General features: G+C 41.6%; 1 protein-coding gene across 6 annotated transcripts in view; it reads left to right on the top strand.

Annotated features, from left to right (window-relative positions):
- prdm10 (PR domain containing 10) overlaps positions 1-19973 on the top strand; it is a 202691-nt gene that overhangs the window by 121990 nt on the left and 60728 nt on the right. For all 6 annotated transcript variants that reach the window (XM_059638988.1, XM_048562397.2, XM_048562394.2 and 3 more), the window contains one exon: positions 6684-7031. In XM_059638988.1, the coding sequence (XP_059494971.1) occupies positions 6684-7031 (348 nt within the window). The remainder of the gene's footprint in view (positions 1-6683; positions 7032-19973) is intronic.

Genomic DNA, 19973 nt, shown 5'->3' with positions numbered 1-19973 from the left:
ATTTTTGACTAACATTTCATTATCTCTTGTTATCCAAGGTTACATTTGTATGATGATTAACAACTACTTGGCCGGGATCTATAGTGAATCTGTTTGTTAGTTCAGATTTGCTGTTTTGATTGGCAGGAATGATTGAAATATGAATCATATACAGTCAGTAGAGTTGAGATCCTGCAAATTTAAATTTGCTGCTTTTTCTGTTTGAACTAAACGCGAAACAGGTGGTGATTAAAGGTCATGGAGTAGATGTTCTTTACTACCTAACTGGTAATACAGTGAAATGGATTGTCTAATCTTTAATTCCGTTCCATAATCAGGCAGGAGCTCTAAAACTGAGTAATCTGTTCTGTGCAGCATCCCCAGGCAGTCGGTGAAACAATGCTGCAAATCTTCACCTCTTATGGTTAGCTTCCCAAAGCATAAACTCTCCTGCTGAGTTTCGGAATCTCTTTGCCTGATGGGAGTTATTTGACATTGGATGGTATTCATAGCTATAAAATTTGTAAAATGACAAGTGACCTCATGTCTAATAAGCTTTCAAGTTTGAAAGATATCCAGTCACTTTTAATTCTTAAAATGCCCTTGATTAAAGTTTCTCAGAAGGAAAATATTTGGAAAATGCATTCAAAAGTAGTATTTAGCAATCCACTTCAATTGAGTGTTTGTTGACAATTCTGTAGGCTCACAGGAATGATTTTATTGTTGAAATTACATGTGATGGTGGAAGGATTATCAGTCATAGAAGTGCTTCCTATTGATATACGCCAACCCAACTTGTGACCTGGAATGAGAGTTGGCAGTGCTCATATGTTAAACTCACTCAAGGATTTGACCTTGACAGCAAACAAATGCTGCACACTGAAAACCTGATGAATTAATGCGAAGGATGGGCATGTTCCCTCAGTGGTTACTGAGAGTAAACTGAAATTTTCTATGCCAGTGTCTGCACGGATTACAGCCTTCTGTCCTTAGCTTTCTGTCAACCTGTCTTAATGTTCACTAATACTTTCACTAACCTGATATTGTTTCTTCTGAATACTGCATCTCCATTTGCTTGTTTGTTTGAAGCTACTTGAAGTTAAGCAACTGAATGGCAGGCTTGGTTGTGGTGTTTAACTTGATTTTAGTATTTTCTCTTTCCATATGCTTCGCAGTTGGATTTCCAGGTGGGTTTTACCTTGACCTCAGCACTAGATAAGCATGTGGGGTATATCCCTGGTGGATACAACAGAATTGAAGGTTATTGGTCCACCCTGTGTGTTGTGGGGAAGATTACAAGGCCATTTAGTGTTGTGGGAGCATTTCCTGATATGTTATTGTGTTGATTTGCACTTCTAATTGCTGAGTCTGAGAAAATAATTCCTAATTAATGTTTACCCATGACCACCACCCAATGCCATATGGTGCCATTTCTACTCTACATATATCCATGTTTTTATTTTGTAGATACAATAGTTAAATCATCAATATTTTCGGATTATTTTTGTTGCCACATCACACGCAAGTATTGAATTGACTTTAGCATTGCCAAAGACAATGTCAAACTTTTATAGCTAGATTTCTATAAAATAATGTTGCTTTATTTCTGTACTCCAAGTGGAAAGTACCAATTTTTTTCCTATTTTCCCAACTTCTATTCATGCAGTGCCATTAACATAACAAAACATTTCACAAGAACCTAACAAAACATAATTCGATACTGAGCCACATGCGATATTGGGAAGATCACCAAAAGCTTGATCAAAAGGAGTGCCTTGAAAGAGGAAAGAGATGTAAAGAGGTGGAGAGAGCAAAAGAGGAAGTTCCAGTCCTTCCAATCAAAGCCACTGAAGGCAGACCATTAATGGTGAAACAGTTAAAAATCAACATGTCAGAATTGAATGAGCACAGATTTCATTAGTGTTGTACGGTTGGAGGATGTTTAAAATGGAGAGGATCAAGGGCATGCAGGGATTTGAAAGCATGGATACAAACATAAAAACCCATGACCACACAAGGAACCAGAGGAAAAACAGATGAAAGATCCGCTCTTCAAGCCTACTCTGCCATTCGATAAGATCATTGTAACCCATTCCCACCATCCTGATAGATTCTTCTTAAGTAAGGACATGAAAAATTATCTACCTTTGCCTTAAAAAAAAATTCAATGACCGCCTTCCTGAAAAGGCTGCAACAGTAGTAGATTTGCCAACTTTAGGTACATTTAAGTCGTCATTGAATAAGCATATGGACGTACATGGAATAGTGTAGGTTAGATGGGCTTGAAATCGGTATGACAGGTCGGCACAACATCGAGGGCCGAAGGGCCTGTACTGTGCTGTAATGTTCTATGTATTCTATGTAAGTAGAGTTCCTACTGAAAGAAAATGTTCCCTGTCACTGTTTGAAGTGGGTGATCCTGACTTTGAAACGGTGGCTCTATTTCTAGATTGTCGTATAAGAGGAAACATCGTCTTCACATCAAGCTGTTGAGACTTCTCAATTGTGTCACCTCTTACTCTTCCGAACTCTAGAGGATACAAGCCTGGCCTGTCCAGCCTTTTGTCACAAGACGACTGACCAATTCATAGTATTAGTCTAGCAAACCTTCTCTGAACTGCCTCCAATGCATTTGCATTCTTGAATAAGGTGACCAAAACTATATACAGCATTCCTGATATGGTCTTAACAGTGCTCTGTATAACTGAAGCATAACCTCCTTACTCTTTGTATTCCATTCTCCTAACAATAAGTATTAACTTGCTATTAATTGTCACTGTTACTTTCTCTACCTGCACACAAAACTTGTGTAATTCATGGTTTGGACCCCAGAACCCTCTGCAGTGTTGTGCCATTTAGATAACATGCTTTTTATTCTTGCTGTCAATATGGGCCGTTTCAAATGTTCCCACATTATTGCCACATTTTTGCTCTTTATTTAAAGACAGTACAAAAAGATATATAAAGATAATGACCTGTTCACAACTGAATTCCTTTTATGTCATTAGCAAACTTAGCAGTCATTGTTTCATCCAAGTCATTCATATAAATTACTTGATAGAGTTATTTGAAGAAGTAATGAAGACGATTGATGAAGGCAGAATGGTGGACGTGATCTGGATAGACTTCAGTAAAGCATTCAACAAGGTTCCACATGGAAGACTGATCAGCAATGTTAGATTAGAGAATACAAGGAGAACTGGCCTTTTGGATACTGAACTGGCTGGAAGCTAGGAGACATATGGTGGAGGTGGAGGATAGCTTTTCAGGCTGGAGACCTGTGACCAGGAATGTGCCACAAGGATTGTTACTGGCTCCACTGCTTTTTCTCATTTTATTCAAATGATTTGGATGCAAACATAGGGAACGTGGTGAGTAAGCTTGCAAATGACACCAAAATTGATGGTGTAGTGGACAGTGATGAGGGTTACCTGAGAGTACAATGGGCTTTTGATCAGATCGGCCAATGGCCACAGAGTGGCAGATGGAGTTTAATTTAGATAAATCTGAGGTGCTGCATTTCAGGCAAATCAGGGTAGGACTTAGACACCTTAATGGTAAGGTTCGAGGGAGTGTTGATGAACAGAGACCTTGGAGTGCAGGTTCATTGTTCCTTGAAAGTGGAGTCACAGGTAGATAAGATAATGAAGAACGTGTTTGGTATGCTTGCCTTTATTGGTCAGTGCATTGGGTATAGGAGTTGAGAGGTCATGTTATGCCTGTACAGAACATTGGTCAAGTCATTTTTTGGAATGCTGTGTGCAATTCTGATCTCTGGAAGGACATTATGAAACTTGAAAGGGTTCAGAAAAGATTTACGAGGAGGTTGACAAGGGTGAAGAGTTTGAGCTATAAGGATAGGCTGAATAGCCTGTGGCTATTTTCCCTGGAACGTTGGAGGCTGAGGGCAAAATATTGGCAAATTAAATTTAATGTGGGGAAAATGTGAAGTTGTTTGGAAGGGAGAACAGAAGAACAGGTCATTTTTTTAAATGTGGAGAGGAAACTGCAGAAAGCTGCAACACAAAGTGATTTGGAGGTACTTGTGTATATGAAACACAGAAAACTAGCACACTGGTGCAGGCAACCAGGAAGGCTAATGGCATATTAGCCCTTATTTCAATGGGTTGGCGTATAAGAGTACGGAAGTCTTACCACAGCTTGTGAGACCACACCAGGAGTACTACAAGCAGTTTTGACGCCCTTATTTAAAGATCGATATTATTTTCTTGAAGGTGTTTCAGAGATGATTCAGTTGAATGATTCCCAGAATGGGGGGAACTACCTTTTATGAGCAAAGGTTAAACAGGTTGAGATTCTATTCATTGGAATTTAGAAGAATGAGAGACGATCTGATTTAAACATGAAGCATTCTTAAGAAGCTTGAAAGGATAAATGCTGAGAGGATGTTTCCCCTCATTGGACACTCTCAGAATTAAGGGACGCCAATTTCGCACTGAGATGAGCCAGAATTTCTACTTGGAGGATTGTGAATCTCTGGAATTCTATGGCACAGAGTGTTGGGAAGCCTGAGATAGATTCATAATAAGGAAGGGAATCAAGAGTTATGGGAAAAGGAAAGCACCCATGAGGAGTGTTAAATTAACCATGATCTGATTGAATGGCAGATCAAGCTTGAGGGGCCTACTCATGTTCCTACTTTTATTGTCTTTTGTGTTTGGAGGGCTATGTATGGCAGAAAGATTGCAAACAGGCTGATTCCTGTCCAGAGTTTCCAGAAGGATGATGGGAATTGATAGCAAAGTAAAGGAATTTGAAGTGGGGTTCAAGATGATGGCTTTGGACTTCCCAAGGTTTAATGGGAGAAGACTTCTGGTGGAGCAGCACTGAATTTCGAATAAAGAGGCATAATATTAGCAACAGTGAAGATGTCAATAGAAGTGATAGTCATAACTCAAACTTCAAAGAGTGGGTTTTTACCTTGTAATTCTTCATAGCAGCACCAATGTTTGCCTCCCCTTTATCCTGCTGTTTTCAGTTTTATGTGATTTCTGACGACACTGAGATTGAATGAAGGCTATTCTGTTCAGTGGATTTGTAATGGGAAGGCAAAGACATGGTATAAAACAATAAATTACTACATTTGATTATGACTAGGTCAACAAATTTAACCATGTTAACATATTCAGCCCCATACACAAACATGTAAATACTGTGGCGCCCCAACTACAGCGGATGGACTGCTGGAGGTAAATAGAGAAAAGTTGCAATTCAGAGTTTAGGATGAATTCACTATTGAAGGAGGTCTTGTTTTTGTTGTTATGCTGCTTAGTCTAGCATGTGAAAATGGCTGTCATCACCTTGAAAGTACCTGCACAAACTTCAAACAAAAAGCATCCTTATAATCCAGGGATTCAGATGTGGTATATGAAACCTCCTATTCACCATAATCTCAACACAAGGGAAGAATTGCACAACATGAGAAACAAATATATAAAAATCCGCCAGAGAATGTGACTTCCGAAGACCTTGCTCATTCAAAAAGATATTGCCACATTTTCAAACGAGGAACTTTGTATGCTGTGAAATTCTGCTTATTGTACACTTTTTAGCCACTATCTTTCTTCCTCCAGTTACACTCCATTCTCCTGATACACGTTGTCTTACTTTCTGTTGCATGTGAATAAGTCTGGACTGTAGTTTTTAGCCATATATAATGCTCAGTAATTATTATTTTCTACCTCGAATTGTCTAAAAATGGGATGGACCTTGTGTGTGTCCTCCAGTGAATGATTTCTGTTGATTCAGAATTAATTGTTCGATGTGGACTACACTATTATTACTCTCTGTCCCGGTTAGTGTTGGACAGGTCCAACAATTCACTCTGAATCAACGGAACTCATTCATCAAAGAACGTGTTCACTGACAGTTCAAGCTTTTTCCCAAAACCTTTCTTCCTATAAAGAATTATATGGCAACAGACTGAGTTCATTGAAGATTGGAAATTATTCATATTCTTTGTCCCAGTTAGAATTTCTAATCTTTCCAATCACTGCTTCCGTAGTGTCGTTTAATACAACGAAACACTCAGACATTTATAGGATCATTATAAAAACTGATTACAACACTAGGCCATTTAAGAGGGATGTGCCTCAGCTGGTTTGAACACCTGGAAAAGTTGGTTTGTTGAGACCAGGACACGATAGTGACGTGGGTTATTGACTTTCATTTGTTTCCCCAGCAGCCTTCTGAGCCTATTGCCAGTGAAGTCCCCATGGCACCAGGGATTGTAGATGGCGTTTGAATGGGAAATAATACTTGTTCTGTATGGTGTGAATTATCATTTGTTCTGTGAAGGTGGTGTGGCCAGAGCCTCAATCTAGTACAGTTTTCACTGACTAAGCAGACTCCTCTATTATTTATTCCTGCTTGAATTGAAATTGGGAGTGGTTCTATTTCTATCATTCTAATTGTAGATAGAAGCAAATAAGTGATCTTGCGATTTATTGTGCTTCAGTGGAATGAAATGACTGTAATGTCAAGGTAAAAAGGAAGATCCTAAATGAATGTGTCACTGTTTATCATTGTCCTCATCAATCATCTGATGTGAAGTCATTCATAGAGAATTCAGTCCAGTGGGCTGGCTATTGCACCTTGTAGGATAGCAGTGCATAATTGCAGATGATCAATGTTTATGTGAAAGCTGCATGTACACATTTAAATATCCTCTCTTTTCTCTTCAGAATGCTGCACTTCATCATCTCTTTATACGTAAAACGTTCCGACCATTCAAATGCCTACATTGTGGGAAAGCTTTTCGGGAGAAGGAAAAGTTGGATCAGCACCTACACTTCCATGGGAGGGAAGGCAACTATCCACTCACCTGTGACATCTGTAACAAAGGCTTCATAAACAGTTCAGCACTTGATTCGCACATGAAATTCCACTCGGATCAGAAAACATACTCCTGTATTTTCTGCACAGAATCTTTTGATAGACTTGACCTGCTCAGGGAACATGTCACAATTCATGTTACTAATGGCTGTTTCACCTGCCCTTCCTGTAAAAAACAGTTCCCAGACTTCATTCAGGTGCGTATCTCTGAGCGGTTTTAGATCTTTTTGTAATATGCTGTGGTGCTCTTGTGACATTGGTCTTGAGTGAGTGCAGTGTGTAGTGGGGGGTGGTCTCCATGCGGAGCCAGTGTGTGCAGGGGAGCACACAGGGAGCTGCTTGCGGGATGTATTCTGTATGGAGTTTTGTTAGGGAGAGAACATGGAGAGACACCTGGCAAGGGGTGAGCAGATGCTGTGCAAATGGGAGTGCTGTGAGACTGGGGGTGTGGTGGGATAGTGTTGTACAAGCAGGGCTGCTGTGTTTCTTCTGGAGTGGTGTAAGGCATAAAAACATACAAAATAGGTGCAGGATTAGGCCACTTAGCCCTTTGAGCCTGATACCACCATGCGATATGATTGTGGTTGATCATGCAATCTCAATATCCTATTCTCACTTTCTCTCCGTACCCTTCGATCCCCTTTAGCCGCAAGTGTCACGTCCAGCTCCCTCTTGAAAAATCTAATGAACTGACCACAGCAACTTTCCGTGGTCGCAAATTCCACAGGTTCACAACTCTGAATGAAGAAATTCTTCTTCATTTCAGCCCTGAATGGCTTACCCATTATTCTTAAACCGTGACTTCCCCAACATTGGCAACATTCTTCCCACATCTTTCCTGTACAGGCCCATCAGGATTTTGTATGTTTCTATAATCCCCACCTCGTTCTTCTAAATTCCAGCAAATACAAGCCCAGTCGTCCAATCGTTCTTCATCTGTCAGCCCTGCCTTCCCAGGAATCAGTGTAGTAAACCTTTTTTGGACTCCCTTAAATAATAAGAATGTCGTTCCTCAGACTAGGAGACCAAAACTGCACAAAGGCCTAATATGTGTCCGCATCAAGGCCCCTATATAACTGCAGCAAGACATCCTTACTCAGATACTCAAATCCACTTGCTATGAAGGTCAGCATGTCGTTAGCTTTCCTCGCTGCCTGCTGCACCTGCATGCCAACCGACCCTCAGTGACTGTTGCACTATCATACCCAGGTCCCACTTTCTCCGAAACAGCCACCATTTGGATAACAATCTGCCTTCCTGTTTTTGTCACCAAATTAGATAACCTCCATTTATCCACATTATATTGAATTTGCCCACTCGGCCATCCTGTCCAAGTCACTCTGCAGCCACTTAGTATCCTCCTGTCAGCACACACTGCTGCCCAGCTTAGTGTTGGGAGATATTGCATTTAATTCCTTCATCCAAATCTTTAAGGTGTATTGTGAACAGCTGGGGTCCCAGCACTGAACTATGCAGCACCCCACTCATTACTACCTGTCACTCTGTAAAGGACCCACTTATTCCAAATTTCTGCTTCTTTTCAACCAGTTTTCTATCTATGTCAGTACACTACCTCTGATACCACAAGATTTAATTTTGCCTTCTAATCCCTTCTGTGGGACTTTACAAAAGCTTTTTGGAAAACCTGGTCCACAACATCCACTGATTCACCCTTGACCACTCCACTGGTCACATCCTCAAAAGATTCCAGAATATTAGTCAAGCATGATTTCCATGATGTAGCTGTACGAATGGGGGTGCAGTGCTCCATAACACCGATTGTTGTAAATATCAAATTTGTTGGCTTTTTGGTTTCTATTTTTGCTGATCATTTAAGTAACAGTTGCTTTTGAGCTCCAGAATCTGAGGGCCCAGACGTGGCCATTCAATTCTAAGTTCCTGCTGTCTCATTGGTAGCACAATCCAAATACAATAAGAACTCTAAGGTTTTGGAGTAGAACTGTAGCTCAGGTTGTGGGTGCTGAGGTTGGTTGGCTCACCGAGCTGGTTTGTTGTTTTGCAGATGTTTCGTTACCATGCTTGGTAGCATCCTCAGTGCACCCTCTGGTGAAGTGTTGGTGTGTTTTCCCACCTAGCTGTTAAACTCTGAGGCCCATCTCATTGCTTCTTTTTGCTCTTCTGATTTCCCTTTTGAGTGTGCTCCTACACTTTCTATAGTCACCTAGGGTGTCACTTGAGCCTGAGAGCTTAAACCTAATGCATACCTTCTCCTTTTTCCTGACTAGAGCCTCAATATTCCTTGTCAGCCAGTGATCCCTTAACTTGCCAGCTTTTTCTTTCACCCTAACAGGGACATACTGTCCCTGGGCTCTTGGTATCTCACTTTTAAAACAGTGACTTCTGTTCAAAACTAATAACAGTGAAGAAAAGGTGCTATATATACTGAAGACTGGGTTTGGAGAGGATTGGCTGGATAGGAGAAGGAGGAATAAGTAGATAGATGGAGATTGAGCCCAAAGGGACAGAAAGAAAGTTAGGCAAAAGGATGGGCCATTGAGAAAGAAAAGCTGATAATAGGGGCCATACGTGGTTGAAAATGGGTTGGCTGTACTGAAAGCAGCCTGTGGTATGACAGAGTTGGAGTGTGGAGGTGGGTAAAAGACATAAGGAGGTATTCACGCCAAATGGATTCTGCCCCTTCCCCCTTAAGAATATCTCTTTGTACAATGCTCACAATATCTTTCCTAATCAGCACTGCTACCCCACCTCCCTTTGCCTCTTCTTTTTAACATTTATGAATGCTTTATATGTTAAGATCCCAGCCCTCACCATTTTTAATGCTTTCATTATTCCCATGACACACATACTCACATTTGTGCTTATAGCTCGCCACCCCTTATTCGCCACACTTTGTGCGTTTACATACACCCAGTTATAGCTTGTCTTTGCATTTCTGAGTTCTCTTTCACTTGTGCCTACCTTCTGTGGTATGATTTCCTTCTGTCATACTACGCAACGCTCTTTCACTTTATTATGTCTTCTGTTGTTCTCTGCTGGTGATATTTCTCCCCTTAATTTAGTTTGAAACGTCTCAACTATGATAGTGGCCATGCTGAGGTGAAATCCACCCTTTTCAATTGGTTCTTCTTGCCCCAGAGCCTCAATTGTCTGAAAGTCCTGCTCCAAGCTTCAAGTCACGCATTCCTTCTCCTATCTTCCTATTTCTACTTCATATGAGTAAACATGGAGAATAGGAATAACCCAGAGACAATGTGCAGGGGTCTCAGTGATGTTTGTAGAAATGCCTGTCTGTTCCCATAACTATATAATGTCTTTTAAAAATGCTATTTCTGCTCTTTTCTGTTGCTTTCTGTATAGCCCTTTGCCAACTGTTGCCATAATCTGTCACTTCCAGCAGTCTGCAATGCTCAGTACCTGTTTGAGAGTGGCTCATCATCCCAAAGACTATTGCGCTTTCTCTCTTCCTGTTCTTGCAGCTGAATAACTGCCAATTAGAGTGAACTCCTGCAGTCTGTGGACCATTTCTTTCCAGGAAACGCTCATCCTTCCTGATGCTCCATAGTAACTTCAACTGTCCCCCCAGACTCATAAATCCTGAGCTGGAAATCAAGCAGCTGGGAGCACTCCCTAAATATGTGGAAAACTAAAACACATGAAGCGCCATAATATTCCCACATGGCATTGCAATTATATATCCCAACTACAGATGAAGGATCTAAAAATCTTTGTTCATTGTCTTGGAGTCTAGTTGGTATCTTGTTTAAATTATTAATTTTAATTAAGGTTTCTAAACCTGTTTTGTGGTAATATTCATTATTAATTAACTTGCTATTACACTTACCTGATCGGAATTATTAATCTCCTATTTTCTAGTTTGCAGAGAGAAAAAAAATACTCCTAATCAATTACACACTGTTATCCTCTACCCTGCCACTTCTACTTGCGCTTCTGCATTTTGGCTCACACCATCCATTACTTTTCAGTCTCTTTGCTTTCCAGTACATGCTCTTTTTTGTAATATTCATTACTTTAAGCTCTTTATTTCTTGATTGTCTGTTATTTCCATTTTTTTCTTGTCCTTTTCAGCTGTAGAAACAAATGTTAGGCTGTAAGCTGAAGCAAGCAGTTGTCATGGCCAGTTAAAGTATATATGAATATGATGAGGTGTAAGATCTGATGTCTAAAGAACACATGCGGGTGCTCTTAAAAACCAGAGTGTAACGTAGTGTGAGATATAAGTGAAAGTTACAGGGTGTAACTGGCCTTCTGGGATTGATCCGCGATCTGCATCTGAAATTCTTGAAATCTACTTCTTTGCCTGCTCTACAATGGATAGTACAATGTTCAGTGTCCTGCCCTTGTCAGTCTCAGCTGCACTACTGTGAGTGATTGTCCTTCGGACTTTTGTAATTGTGAGTCAGATACTCACCTCCATAACTAACTCATCGTACTCGGTATGCAATTACAGTTAACTTGTTGCAGGGGCATTAAATACTTTCAAGCAACCACAAGGGCGACTGTGAAAGTCTGCTACATTGGTTGCTGTCAGTTCTTGAAAAGCAAATGTCAAAAACTGCAGACTTTTGGTCTTTATCCAGTACTGCTTTTATATTTACAATTTCATTGATGACTTGCCCTTGTCCTCTGCCAAAACATGGAACCCAGGGTAACAAAAAGAACAGTTTTAGATTTGAATTCCCATAATTATATCCTTTTGAAGCAGAACTTTCGTAGATATGATTTTGGAATGTGCGCCTGGCTGACAATGCCAATGTTTATTGCTCTGGAGATGGTTGTGGTGAGCTCCTTTTGTACTCCATGTGATGTAGGTACTTTGACATGAGTTGCAGAATAATTTAGGTTGCAACCTGAATGCATCTACAAAGTGATAAAATCTGGTTTCCTGCTTTATATGTGCATTGATAATGCTCAGCACTCAAGTAGTGAGTGTGCCTCAGTTTACACAGGCATGTCAATCGTCTGACTTCAGTTCCTTTTTTAAAATTGGAAGATTTTAAAATTTCCTCTCCTGGTACTTCAATGGATATTTGCACTGTTGTGTAGTACTGAACCAAACAGGTTGTGAAGGTTTTAGGGCTTGGGTTCATACAACCACAGAAGCCCAACTGTTCAGAAAGAGGCTATTCAGCGCCAAGATTCTGAACCAAATCTCAGAAGTCCTAACCACCACCTCCCCCAGAGACAGAGCCTGGAGCTCCAGGATTGGACTATACAACCACTGCACAACCACCAGCCACACCACCAGCACTACATCTGCCAGAATGGAAGTAAGTCATCTTTGACCCTGAGGCACTGCCAGAAAAGAAGAAAGTAGAAACTGATTTGATTGCAGCTTCAAGTCCACGTTTCCGCCACCCTCTGATAAATTTCACCACCTTACTTAACACGAACCTATCTATCTTTGCCTTAAAATTTTTCAAGGACTCTTCTTCCACTGCCTTAACAGGAAGAACATGCAACAGATTCACAACCTTCTGCTTTTTAAGTTGGGTGACTCCTGTTAGTTCTAGATTCTCCCATAGAGTTCATGGTCAATGCCCCTCATGATCTTAGATGTTTCAAACAAGTCATCACTTAGTCCACTAAATTCCAGGGGATGCAAACCTAGTCTTTCCAACCTGCCCTATCCATTCCAGCTATTATTTCTAGTGTACTTTATCTGAATGGTCTCCTAATTTAGATGGTTTTAAGGTCTGCCATGGTTCTCTGGGACTTTGTTTAGATGTTGTTGAACCTTTTAGCCCTTGCTTACTTTAATGCAACAAAGAACAAAGAGAACAGAGAACAACAGAGCATAGGATCAGGACCTTCAGCCCTCCAAGCCTGCGTGACCCATTTTTCCTTTCCATATTAAAACTGTCTTCACTTACAGGATCCATATCCCTCTGTTCCCTTCCCTTCCTTTTCATGTACTCGTCCAGGTGCTTCTTGAATACTGCTACTGTGTCTGCTTCCACCACCTCCCCTGGCAGCGTGTTCCAGGCCTTCTGTGTGAAAAACCTGCCTGGCATATCTCTTAAACTGCCACCCCTCTCACCCTGCCCCACACACCTTGAACCTGCATCCCCTAGGAATTGACCCCTCCACCATGGGAAAACACCTGATACTTTTCACTATCCGTGCCATTCACAATTTTATCAACTTCTATTAAGTTGCCCCTCCTGCATTCCAGTAAAAAAACAAGCCCAGTCTGTACAAGATAATAAAATGTGAGGCTGGATGAACACAGCATGCCAAGCAGCATCTCAGGAGCGCAAAAGCTGACGTTTCGGGACTAGACCCTTCATCAGAGAGGGGGATGGGGGGAGGGAACTGGAATAAATAGGGAGAGAGAGATTCCCTGAGGTTGGTCCGGAGGGAGGAGGGTAACTTCTTCAGGTTAGGCATCCCTCCACCTATCTTCTTTTCTCTCCATCTTCGGTCCGCCTCCCCCTCTCTCCCTATTTATTCCAGAACCCTCACCCCATCCCCCTCTCTGATGAAGGGTCTAGGCCCGAAACGTCAGCTTTTGTGCTCCTGAGATGCTGCTTGGCCTGCTGTGTTCATCCAGCCTCACATTTTATTATCTTGGAATCTCCAGCATCTGCAGTTCCCATTATCCCAGTCTGTACAACCTTTCTTCATGGCCAAAATCCCCATACCAGGCAACACCCTGGCGAGCCTTTCTGTACATTCTCCAGAGCATCCGCATTATTCCAGTAGTGGGGTGACCAGAACTGTACACAATATTCCAAGTGTGGCCAAATTAAGGTTCTACAAAGCTGCTGCATAACTTGTCGATACTTAAAATCAGTGCCCTTTCCAATGAAGGCAAACATGCCATAAGCCTTTTTTATTATCTAGTCCCTACGCTGCCACCTTCAGTGACCTGTGGACATGCACACCCAGATCCTTTTGCATATCTATACTCCTCCGGATTCTGCCATTCATTGTATAATGTCTACACGAACAGCTTCTCCCTACCTCGTGTATCCAGCCAGCTCTTGATTTTGAAAGCCTCTATCGAATCTCCTCTCAGCCACCTTCTCCTGAAGGACAAGAGTTCCAACTTCTTTGATCTATCCTTATAACTGAAGCTTCTCTGGAACCAATCTTGTAAATTGTTTCTGCTCTCTCTGATGCATTCACTTTTTTTTTCTGTAATGTGTTTTCCCAACTGTGCACTGACCCAGCTGCGATCTGACAATCAGCAACAGAACTTCCTCCAGTTCTGAGGAAAGGTCACCGGACCCAAAACATTAACTCTGACATTGTCCTCACAGATGCTGCCAGATCTGCTGAGCTTTTCCAGAAACTTCTGTTTTCGTTCCTGATTTACAGCATCTGCAGTTCTTTTGGTTTTTATCTAACAATGATCTCCCTACTCTTGTACTCTATGCCGCTGTTAGTAAAGCAGAGTACACTGTATGCTTTATTAGCTGCTCTCTCCATTTGCCCTGTCACCTTCAATGATCTATGCACATGTACACCCATGTCCCTCTGCTCCTGCTTCTTATTTTATATTGTCTTTCAATGTTCTTTCATCCAAAGTGAAACGTCTACACTACTCCATATTGAATATCATCTGCCACCTATCCGTCCACTACACCAGCATGTCAATGACCTTTTGGAGTTCCACCTATCCTCCTCGCAGTTTACAATTTTTCTAAGTTTAGCATTATCTGCAAACTTGGAAATTTGTCCTCTGCTTATCATAATCCAGATCATTAATATGCTTTCAGAAAAAGCAAGGGTCTCAACACTGACATGTAGAGGACTCTGCTACAAACTTTCCTCCAACCCGAAAAATATCCACTGACCATTACTTTTCCTATTACTCAGCCAATTTTGTATCCATGTTTGATCGTTCCTTTTATTTCATGATTTACAATTTTCCTCACAGCCTGCTGTATGACACTCAAAGTGCCTTCTGGAAATCCATGTACACTAACTACACCGACAGTGCTATTCTCATTGAGCCTTTCTGTAGCTTCTTCAAAAAATTCAGCAAATTATTTAATCATAATATCAACTTACAAAATCTTCCAAAAATGACTCTTTGACTCTTTCTAATCAACTCTTATAAGGTCTGCTTTGGTTCTCTGGGACTTTGGATTTGGTGATAGTAGGAACTGCAGATGCTAGAGAATCTGAGATATCAAGGTGGAGAGCCGGATGAACGTAGCAGGCCAAGCAGCATCAGAGGAGCAGGAACGCTTCAGAAAGGGTCTAGGCCCAAAGCGTCAGCCTTCCTGCTCCTCTGATGCTGGTTGGCCTGCTGTGTTCATCTGGCTCTCCACCTTGTTACCTCTACTTCGGATTTGGTGCTTGGCAATGAACCGCGCCAAGTGTTACACCTGCTGGTAGGAAATCATTTTGGTGTTAGCAATTATAACTGTTCCTTTTCCATGACTATTGTAAAAGTATAGGTACGTACAACAAGATGAGGTTTATAATTGGGGCAAGGGTAATTACAATTCTGTTAGGCAAGAACTGGGTAACATAAAATGGGAACAGATGCTGTCAGGGAAGAGCACTATTGAAATGCGGAGATTGTTTAAGAAATGCATACTGTATGTGCTCGATTATGTTTATCCTGAGCAGACAGCGAAGATGCAGTCGAGTGAGGGAGCCGTGGTTCTCGAGAGGTCGAACGACTAGTTAAGAGGAAGAAGGAGGCTTATGTAAGGTTGAGGAAACAAGGAACAGAAGACGCTGTAGAGGGATGCCAGTTTTCCCGGAAGGAGCAGAGGAAAGGGCTTAGGAGAGCTATAAGAGCATGAGAAAACCTTGGCAGATAGGATCAAGGAAAGCTCCAACATGTTTTATACACGTGCATGAGGAATAAGAGAATGACCAGAGAAAGAGTAGGGCTGATCAAGGATTGTGAAGGGAATTTGTGCATGGAGCCTGAAGAGATAGGAGAGGTCCTTAATGAATACTTTTCTTTGGTATTCACAACTCAGAGCGACCTAGTTGTCGAGGAAGACAGTGTGAAACAGGTTGGTTGGCTAGAGGAGGTCGACGTTAGTGAGGGAGATGTGCTAGGTAGGAAGCTGAAGATAGAAAAGTCACCCAGGTCTGATGAGATTTATCCAAGGATTCTATGAGAAGTGAGGGAAGAGATCGTAGGGCCTTTGGCAATGATCTTTTCGTCCTTGCTGTCCACAGATATCGTGCCAGAAGAGAGGCGAACATCATTCCCTTGTTTGAAAAATGGAATAGGGAAAACTCCGTAAATTACAGGCCAGTTAGTCTTAGATCAGTGATGGGCAAATCATTGGAAAGAGCTCAGAGATAGGATTTATGATCACTTGGAAAGGTGCAGTTTGGTTGGTGATATTCTGCATGGATTTGTGAGGAGTAGATCATGCCTCACAAATCTTATTGAATTCTTTTTGAAGTGGTGACCAAACACGTGGATGGAGGTAGAGCAGTGGATGTGGTATGCATGGATTTAAGTAAGGCATTTGATAAGGTTCCCCATGATAGGCTCATGCAGCAGGTAAGGAGAATTGGGATGAGGGAAATGTGGCAGATTGTATTCAGAATTGGCTGACCCTTAGAAAACAAAGGATTGTAGTGGACGGAAAACATTCAACATGGTGCTCAGTTACAAGTGATGTTCCACAAGGATCTGTTCTGGGTCCTCTTCTATTTGTGATTTCTGTAAATGATTTGGATGAAGGAGTGGAAGGGTGGATTAGTAAGTTCGTGGACGATACAAAGGTGGGTCGAGTTATGGACAGTGTAGAGGGCTGTTCTCAGTTACAAATGGACATTGATAGGATGCAGAGCTGGGCTGAGAAGTGGCAGATGGAGTTTAGCCCTGAAAACTGTGAAGTGATTCATTTTGGAAGGACAAACTTGAAAGCAGAATACAGGGCTTAGAGAAAGATTCTTGGCAGTGTTGAGGAGCAGAGTGATCTCGGGGTTCATGTTCACAGTTCCCTGAAAGCTGCTACCCAGGTAGATGGAGTTGTTAAGAAGGTGTATGGTGTGTTAGCTTTCATTTAATAGAAGGATTGAGTTCAAGAGCCGTGAAGTTATACTCCAGCTATACAAAAGCCTGGTTCAACCACATCTGGAGTATTGTGTCCCATTCTGGTCACCTCATTACAGGAAAGATGTGGAAGCATTGGAAAAGACGCAGAGGAGATTTACCAGGATGTTGTCTGGAATGGAGGGAAGGTCTCACGAGTAAATGTTGAGAGAGCTAGGAATGACGAAGGATGAGGGGTGACTTGATAGAGGTATACAAAATGATCAGAGATATAGATAGAGTGGACAGCCAGAGACTTTTTCCTAGGGTGGAGGTAGCTATTACAAGGGGACATAGTTTTAAAGTGAGTGGAGGTAGATATAGGGGAGACGTCAGAGGTAGGTTCTTTACTCAGAGAGCGGTAGGGGCATGGATTGCATTGCCGGAGCAGGTAGTGGAGTCGGCCTCATTAGGGGCATTTAAGCAGCTATTTGCTAGGCATACGGATGATAGTATAAGGTAGGGATGGAGGTTAGATAGACTTTAGGATTAGGGTAAAAGTTCGGCACAACATCGTGGGCCGAAGGGCCTGTACTATGCTGTATTGTTCTCCATTCTATGTTCTGTGTAACTCATTTTTTCCAGTTGAGTCCTAATTTTATCCTGAGTAACTGTTCTGAGAAGTTTCTTCACACTGAAATTAAACTAACTGGCCTGTAATTGTTGGGATTATTTTTACAACTTTGCTTGAATAAAGATGTAATGTTTGCAATTCAGCCCTTTCAGCACCTCCCCCACATCAAGGGAAAACTGAAAGCTTGTGGCTGTGCCCCTGCAGTTTCTGTCCTCTCATTCTACAAAATCTTTTGACCCAACTCATCCTGGCTTGGTGCCTAGAATCTATCCAGGATAGATGTGTAAATCCCATTTTTGGTATCCGATAGACCTTTTTTTCCCTCCTTTTAACCACTGTCTTACAGTTTATATGCCTATAAAAGACTTTGGGATTTGCCTTTTCATTAGCTTCTAGTCTTTTCCCGTAATTCCTATTTTCTTACTTGCTTTTTCACTTACCACATAAACATTTCATGTTCCTCTTAGTTCTCAGTTATATTCTCTACTTTACACCTGTCAATTGCACATGTCGTCTTTCTCATGTTAATTTGTGCCTCTGTTAAAATTTGGGGAACTCTGAATTTGTTTGTTCTATCTTTCCTGTTGGGGGATCGATTGTATCTGAACCATCCACTTATTGAAGGTAGCCCTTTATTCAGCTATTGTTTCCAGCCAACCTCTTATTCCGAAAAATTGAGCTCAACTCTCTTCTTATCCCATTGAAGTCAGCTCTTCACCAATTGATTTTTCTTTGGAACAAATTACTGCAGGTGCTGGAATCTGTGCTGAAAAGATTAAATGCTGGAGATTCCAACAGGTCAGGCAGCAAGCATGGAGTGAGAGCAAGCTAACATTTCAAGTCTCGATGATTCATCATCGAGACTTGAAACGTTAGCTTGTTCTCTCTCTCTCCATGGATGCTGCCTGACCTGCAACATTTGTTGTTTTCGTTTTGTTTTTCTTACTCTGGATTGTTGCATGTCATTGTTGATCACCATCCTGAATGTTATGATATAAAGATCACACAAAGAACAATGCATTCTTCCTTGTCAGATTGGACACATACTGTTGTAGAAACTCGCGCGAAAATACTTCAGGAACACTTGCCCTCACTGCTCCTTAAAACCATTATGCCAAGTTATGTTTGCGTAATTGAGGTCCCTCCTTTATAACTACTCTAATGTTGACATTTCTCTGCAGTTTCCTTGCAGATTTATTCATCTGCATCCTACCCACCACTTTGCAGTGTATACACTATACCAAGCAATGTAATGACACCCTTATAATTCTCTGACTCTAGCCAAATTGACTCGGTCCTTGAATCTTCTGAGACATCTTCCTTGGCCAGCAGTGCCATTTCACTCCTTAACCAAAACTGCTACACCATCTCCTTTCCTGTCTTTTCTGAACAACTCATACCGAGGAGTATTTAACAGCCAGTCTTGCCCTTCCTTCAGCTGTGTCACCATCACCATCACAGCATCATAATTCCATATTGCAATCTGCATCTTTAAGTCTCCAACCTTCTTGTGCATTACACACACGCGTGTTAACTCTGTTTTTGGAGTTCCTTTCTTTCTCTCATACTCTGTTTTGATATGGTGAAAGTCATGGATCTCTTGCAAGTATTTTGAAGAGCAGTGAAGGAGTTAACCCTTGGCCAATATTTATTATTCAGTCAACACCAGAAATGCAGATGCTCTGATTATTATCACGTTGCTGTTTCGCCAGCTTGCTGTGTCTCAATTAACTGCTGCATTTCCTACATTCTAACCGTGACTATACTGCAGACTGCTTCGTGAGCTGTAAAGTGCCTTGAAGCATCTGGTGTCAGGAAATGCAGGCTTTTCTTTTTTTCTGTTTGAAGAAGAGTAGGAAATACTCCTGGTCTGCTGGCTAAACATTCCTTGTTCAATCAGCAACCTCCAAAATCAATTAACTGGTCATAGAGTCAGAGGTATACAGTAAGAAAACAGACCCTTTGGTCCAACTTGTTCACGCTGACCAGATAACCTGGCAGTTGGCCCATGTCCCTCTAAACCATTCCTGTTCATATTGCCATCCTGGTGCCTTTCAAATGTTATTTTTGTATCAGCCTCCACCACTTCCTCTGGCAGCTCATTCCATACATGCACCACACTCTGCGTGGCAAAAGTTGTCCCTTAGGCTCCTTTTATATCTTTCCCATCTCCGCTTAAACCTATGCTCCTTAGAATTGGGCGCCCCACCCCAGGGAAAAAAAAACTTGCCTATTTACCCTATCCGTGCCCATCGTGATTTTATAAATCTCTATAAGGTCACCCCTCACCCTCCAACACTCCAGGGAAAATAGCCCCAGCCTATTCAGCCTCTCCCTATAGCTCAAATCTTCCAACCCTGGCAACATCCTTGTAAATCTTTTCTGAATCTTCTCGAGTTTCACAACATCCTTCCTATAGCAGGGAGACCAGAATTGCACACAGTATGCCAAAAGTGGCTGAACCAATGTCCACTCCAGCTATAAGACCTCCCAACTTTTATACTCAAAGCAGTGACCAATAAAGGCAAGCGTACCAAACAC

The sequence above is a fragment of the Stegostoma tigrinum genome, chromosome 32, assembly GCF_030684315.1.
Source record: "Stegostoma tigrinum isolate sSteTig4 chromosome 32, sSteTig4.hap1, whole genome shotgun sequence".
NCBI lineage: Eukaryota > Metazoa > Chordata > Chondrichthyes > Orectolobiformes > Stegostomatidae > Stegostoma > Stegostoma tigrinum.
Note: the sequence above shows the minus strand (reverse complement) of the source record. Positions and strands in the feature narration are given on the sequence as shown.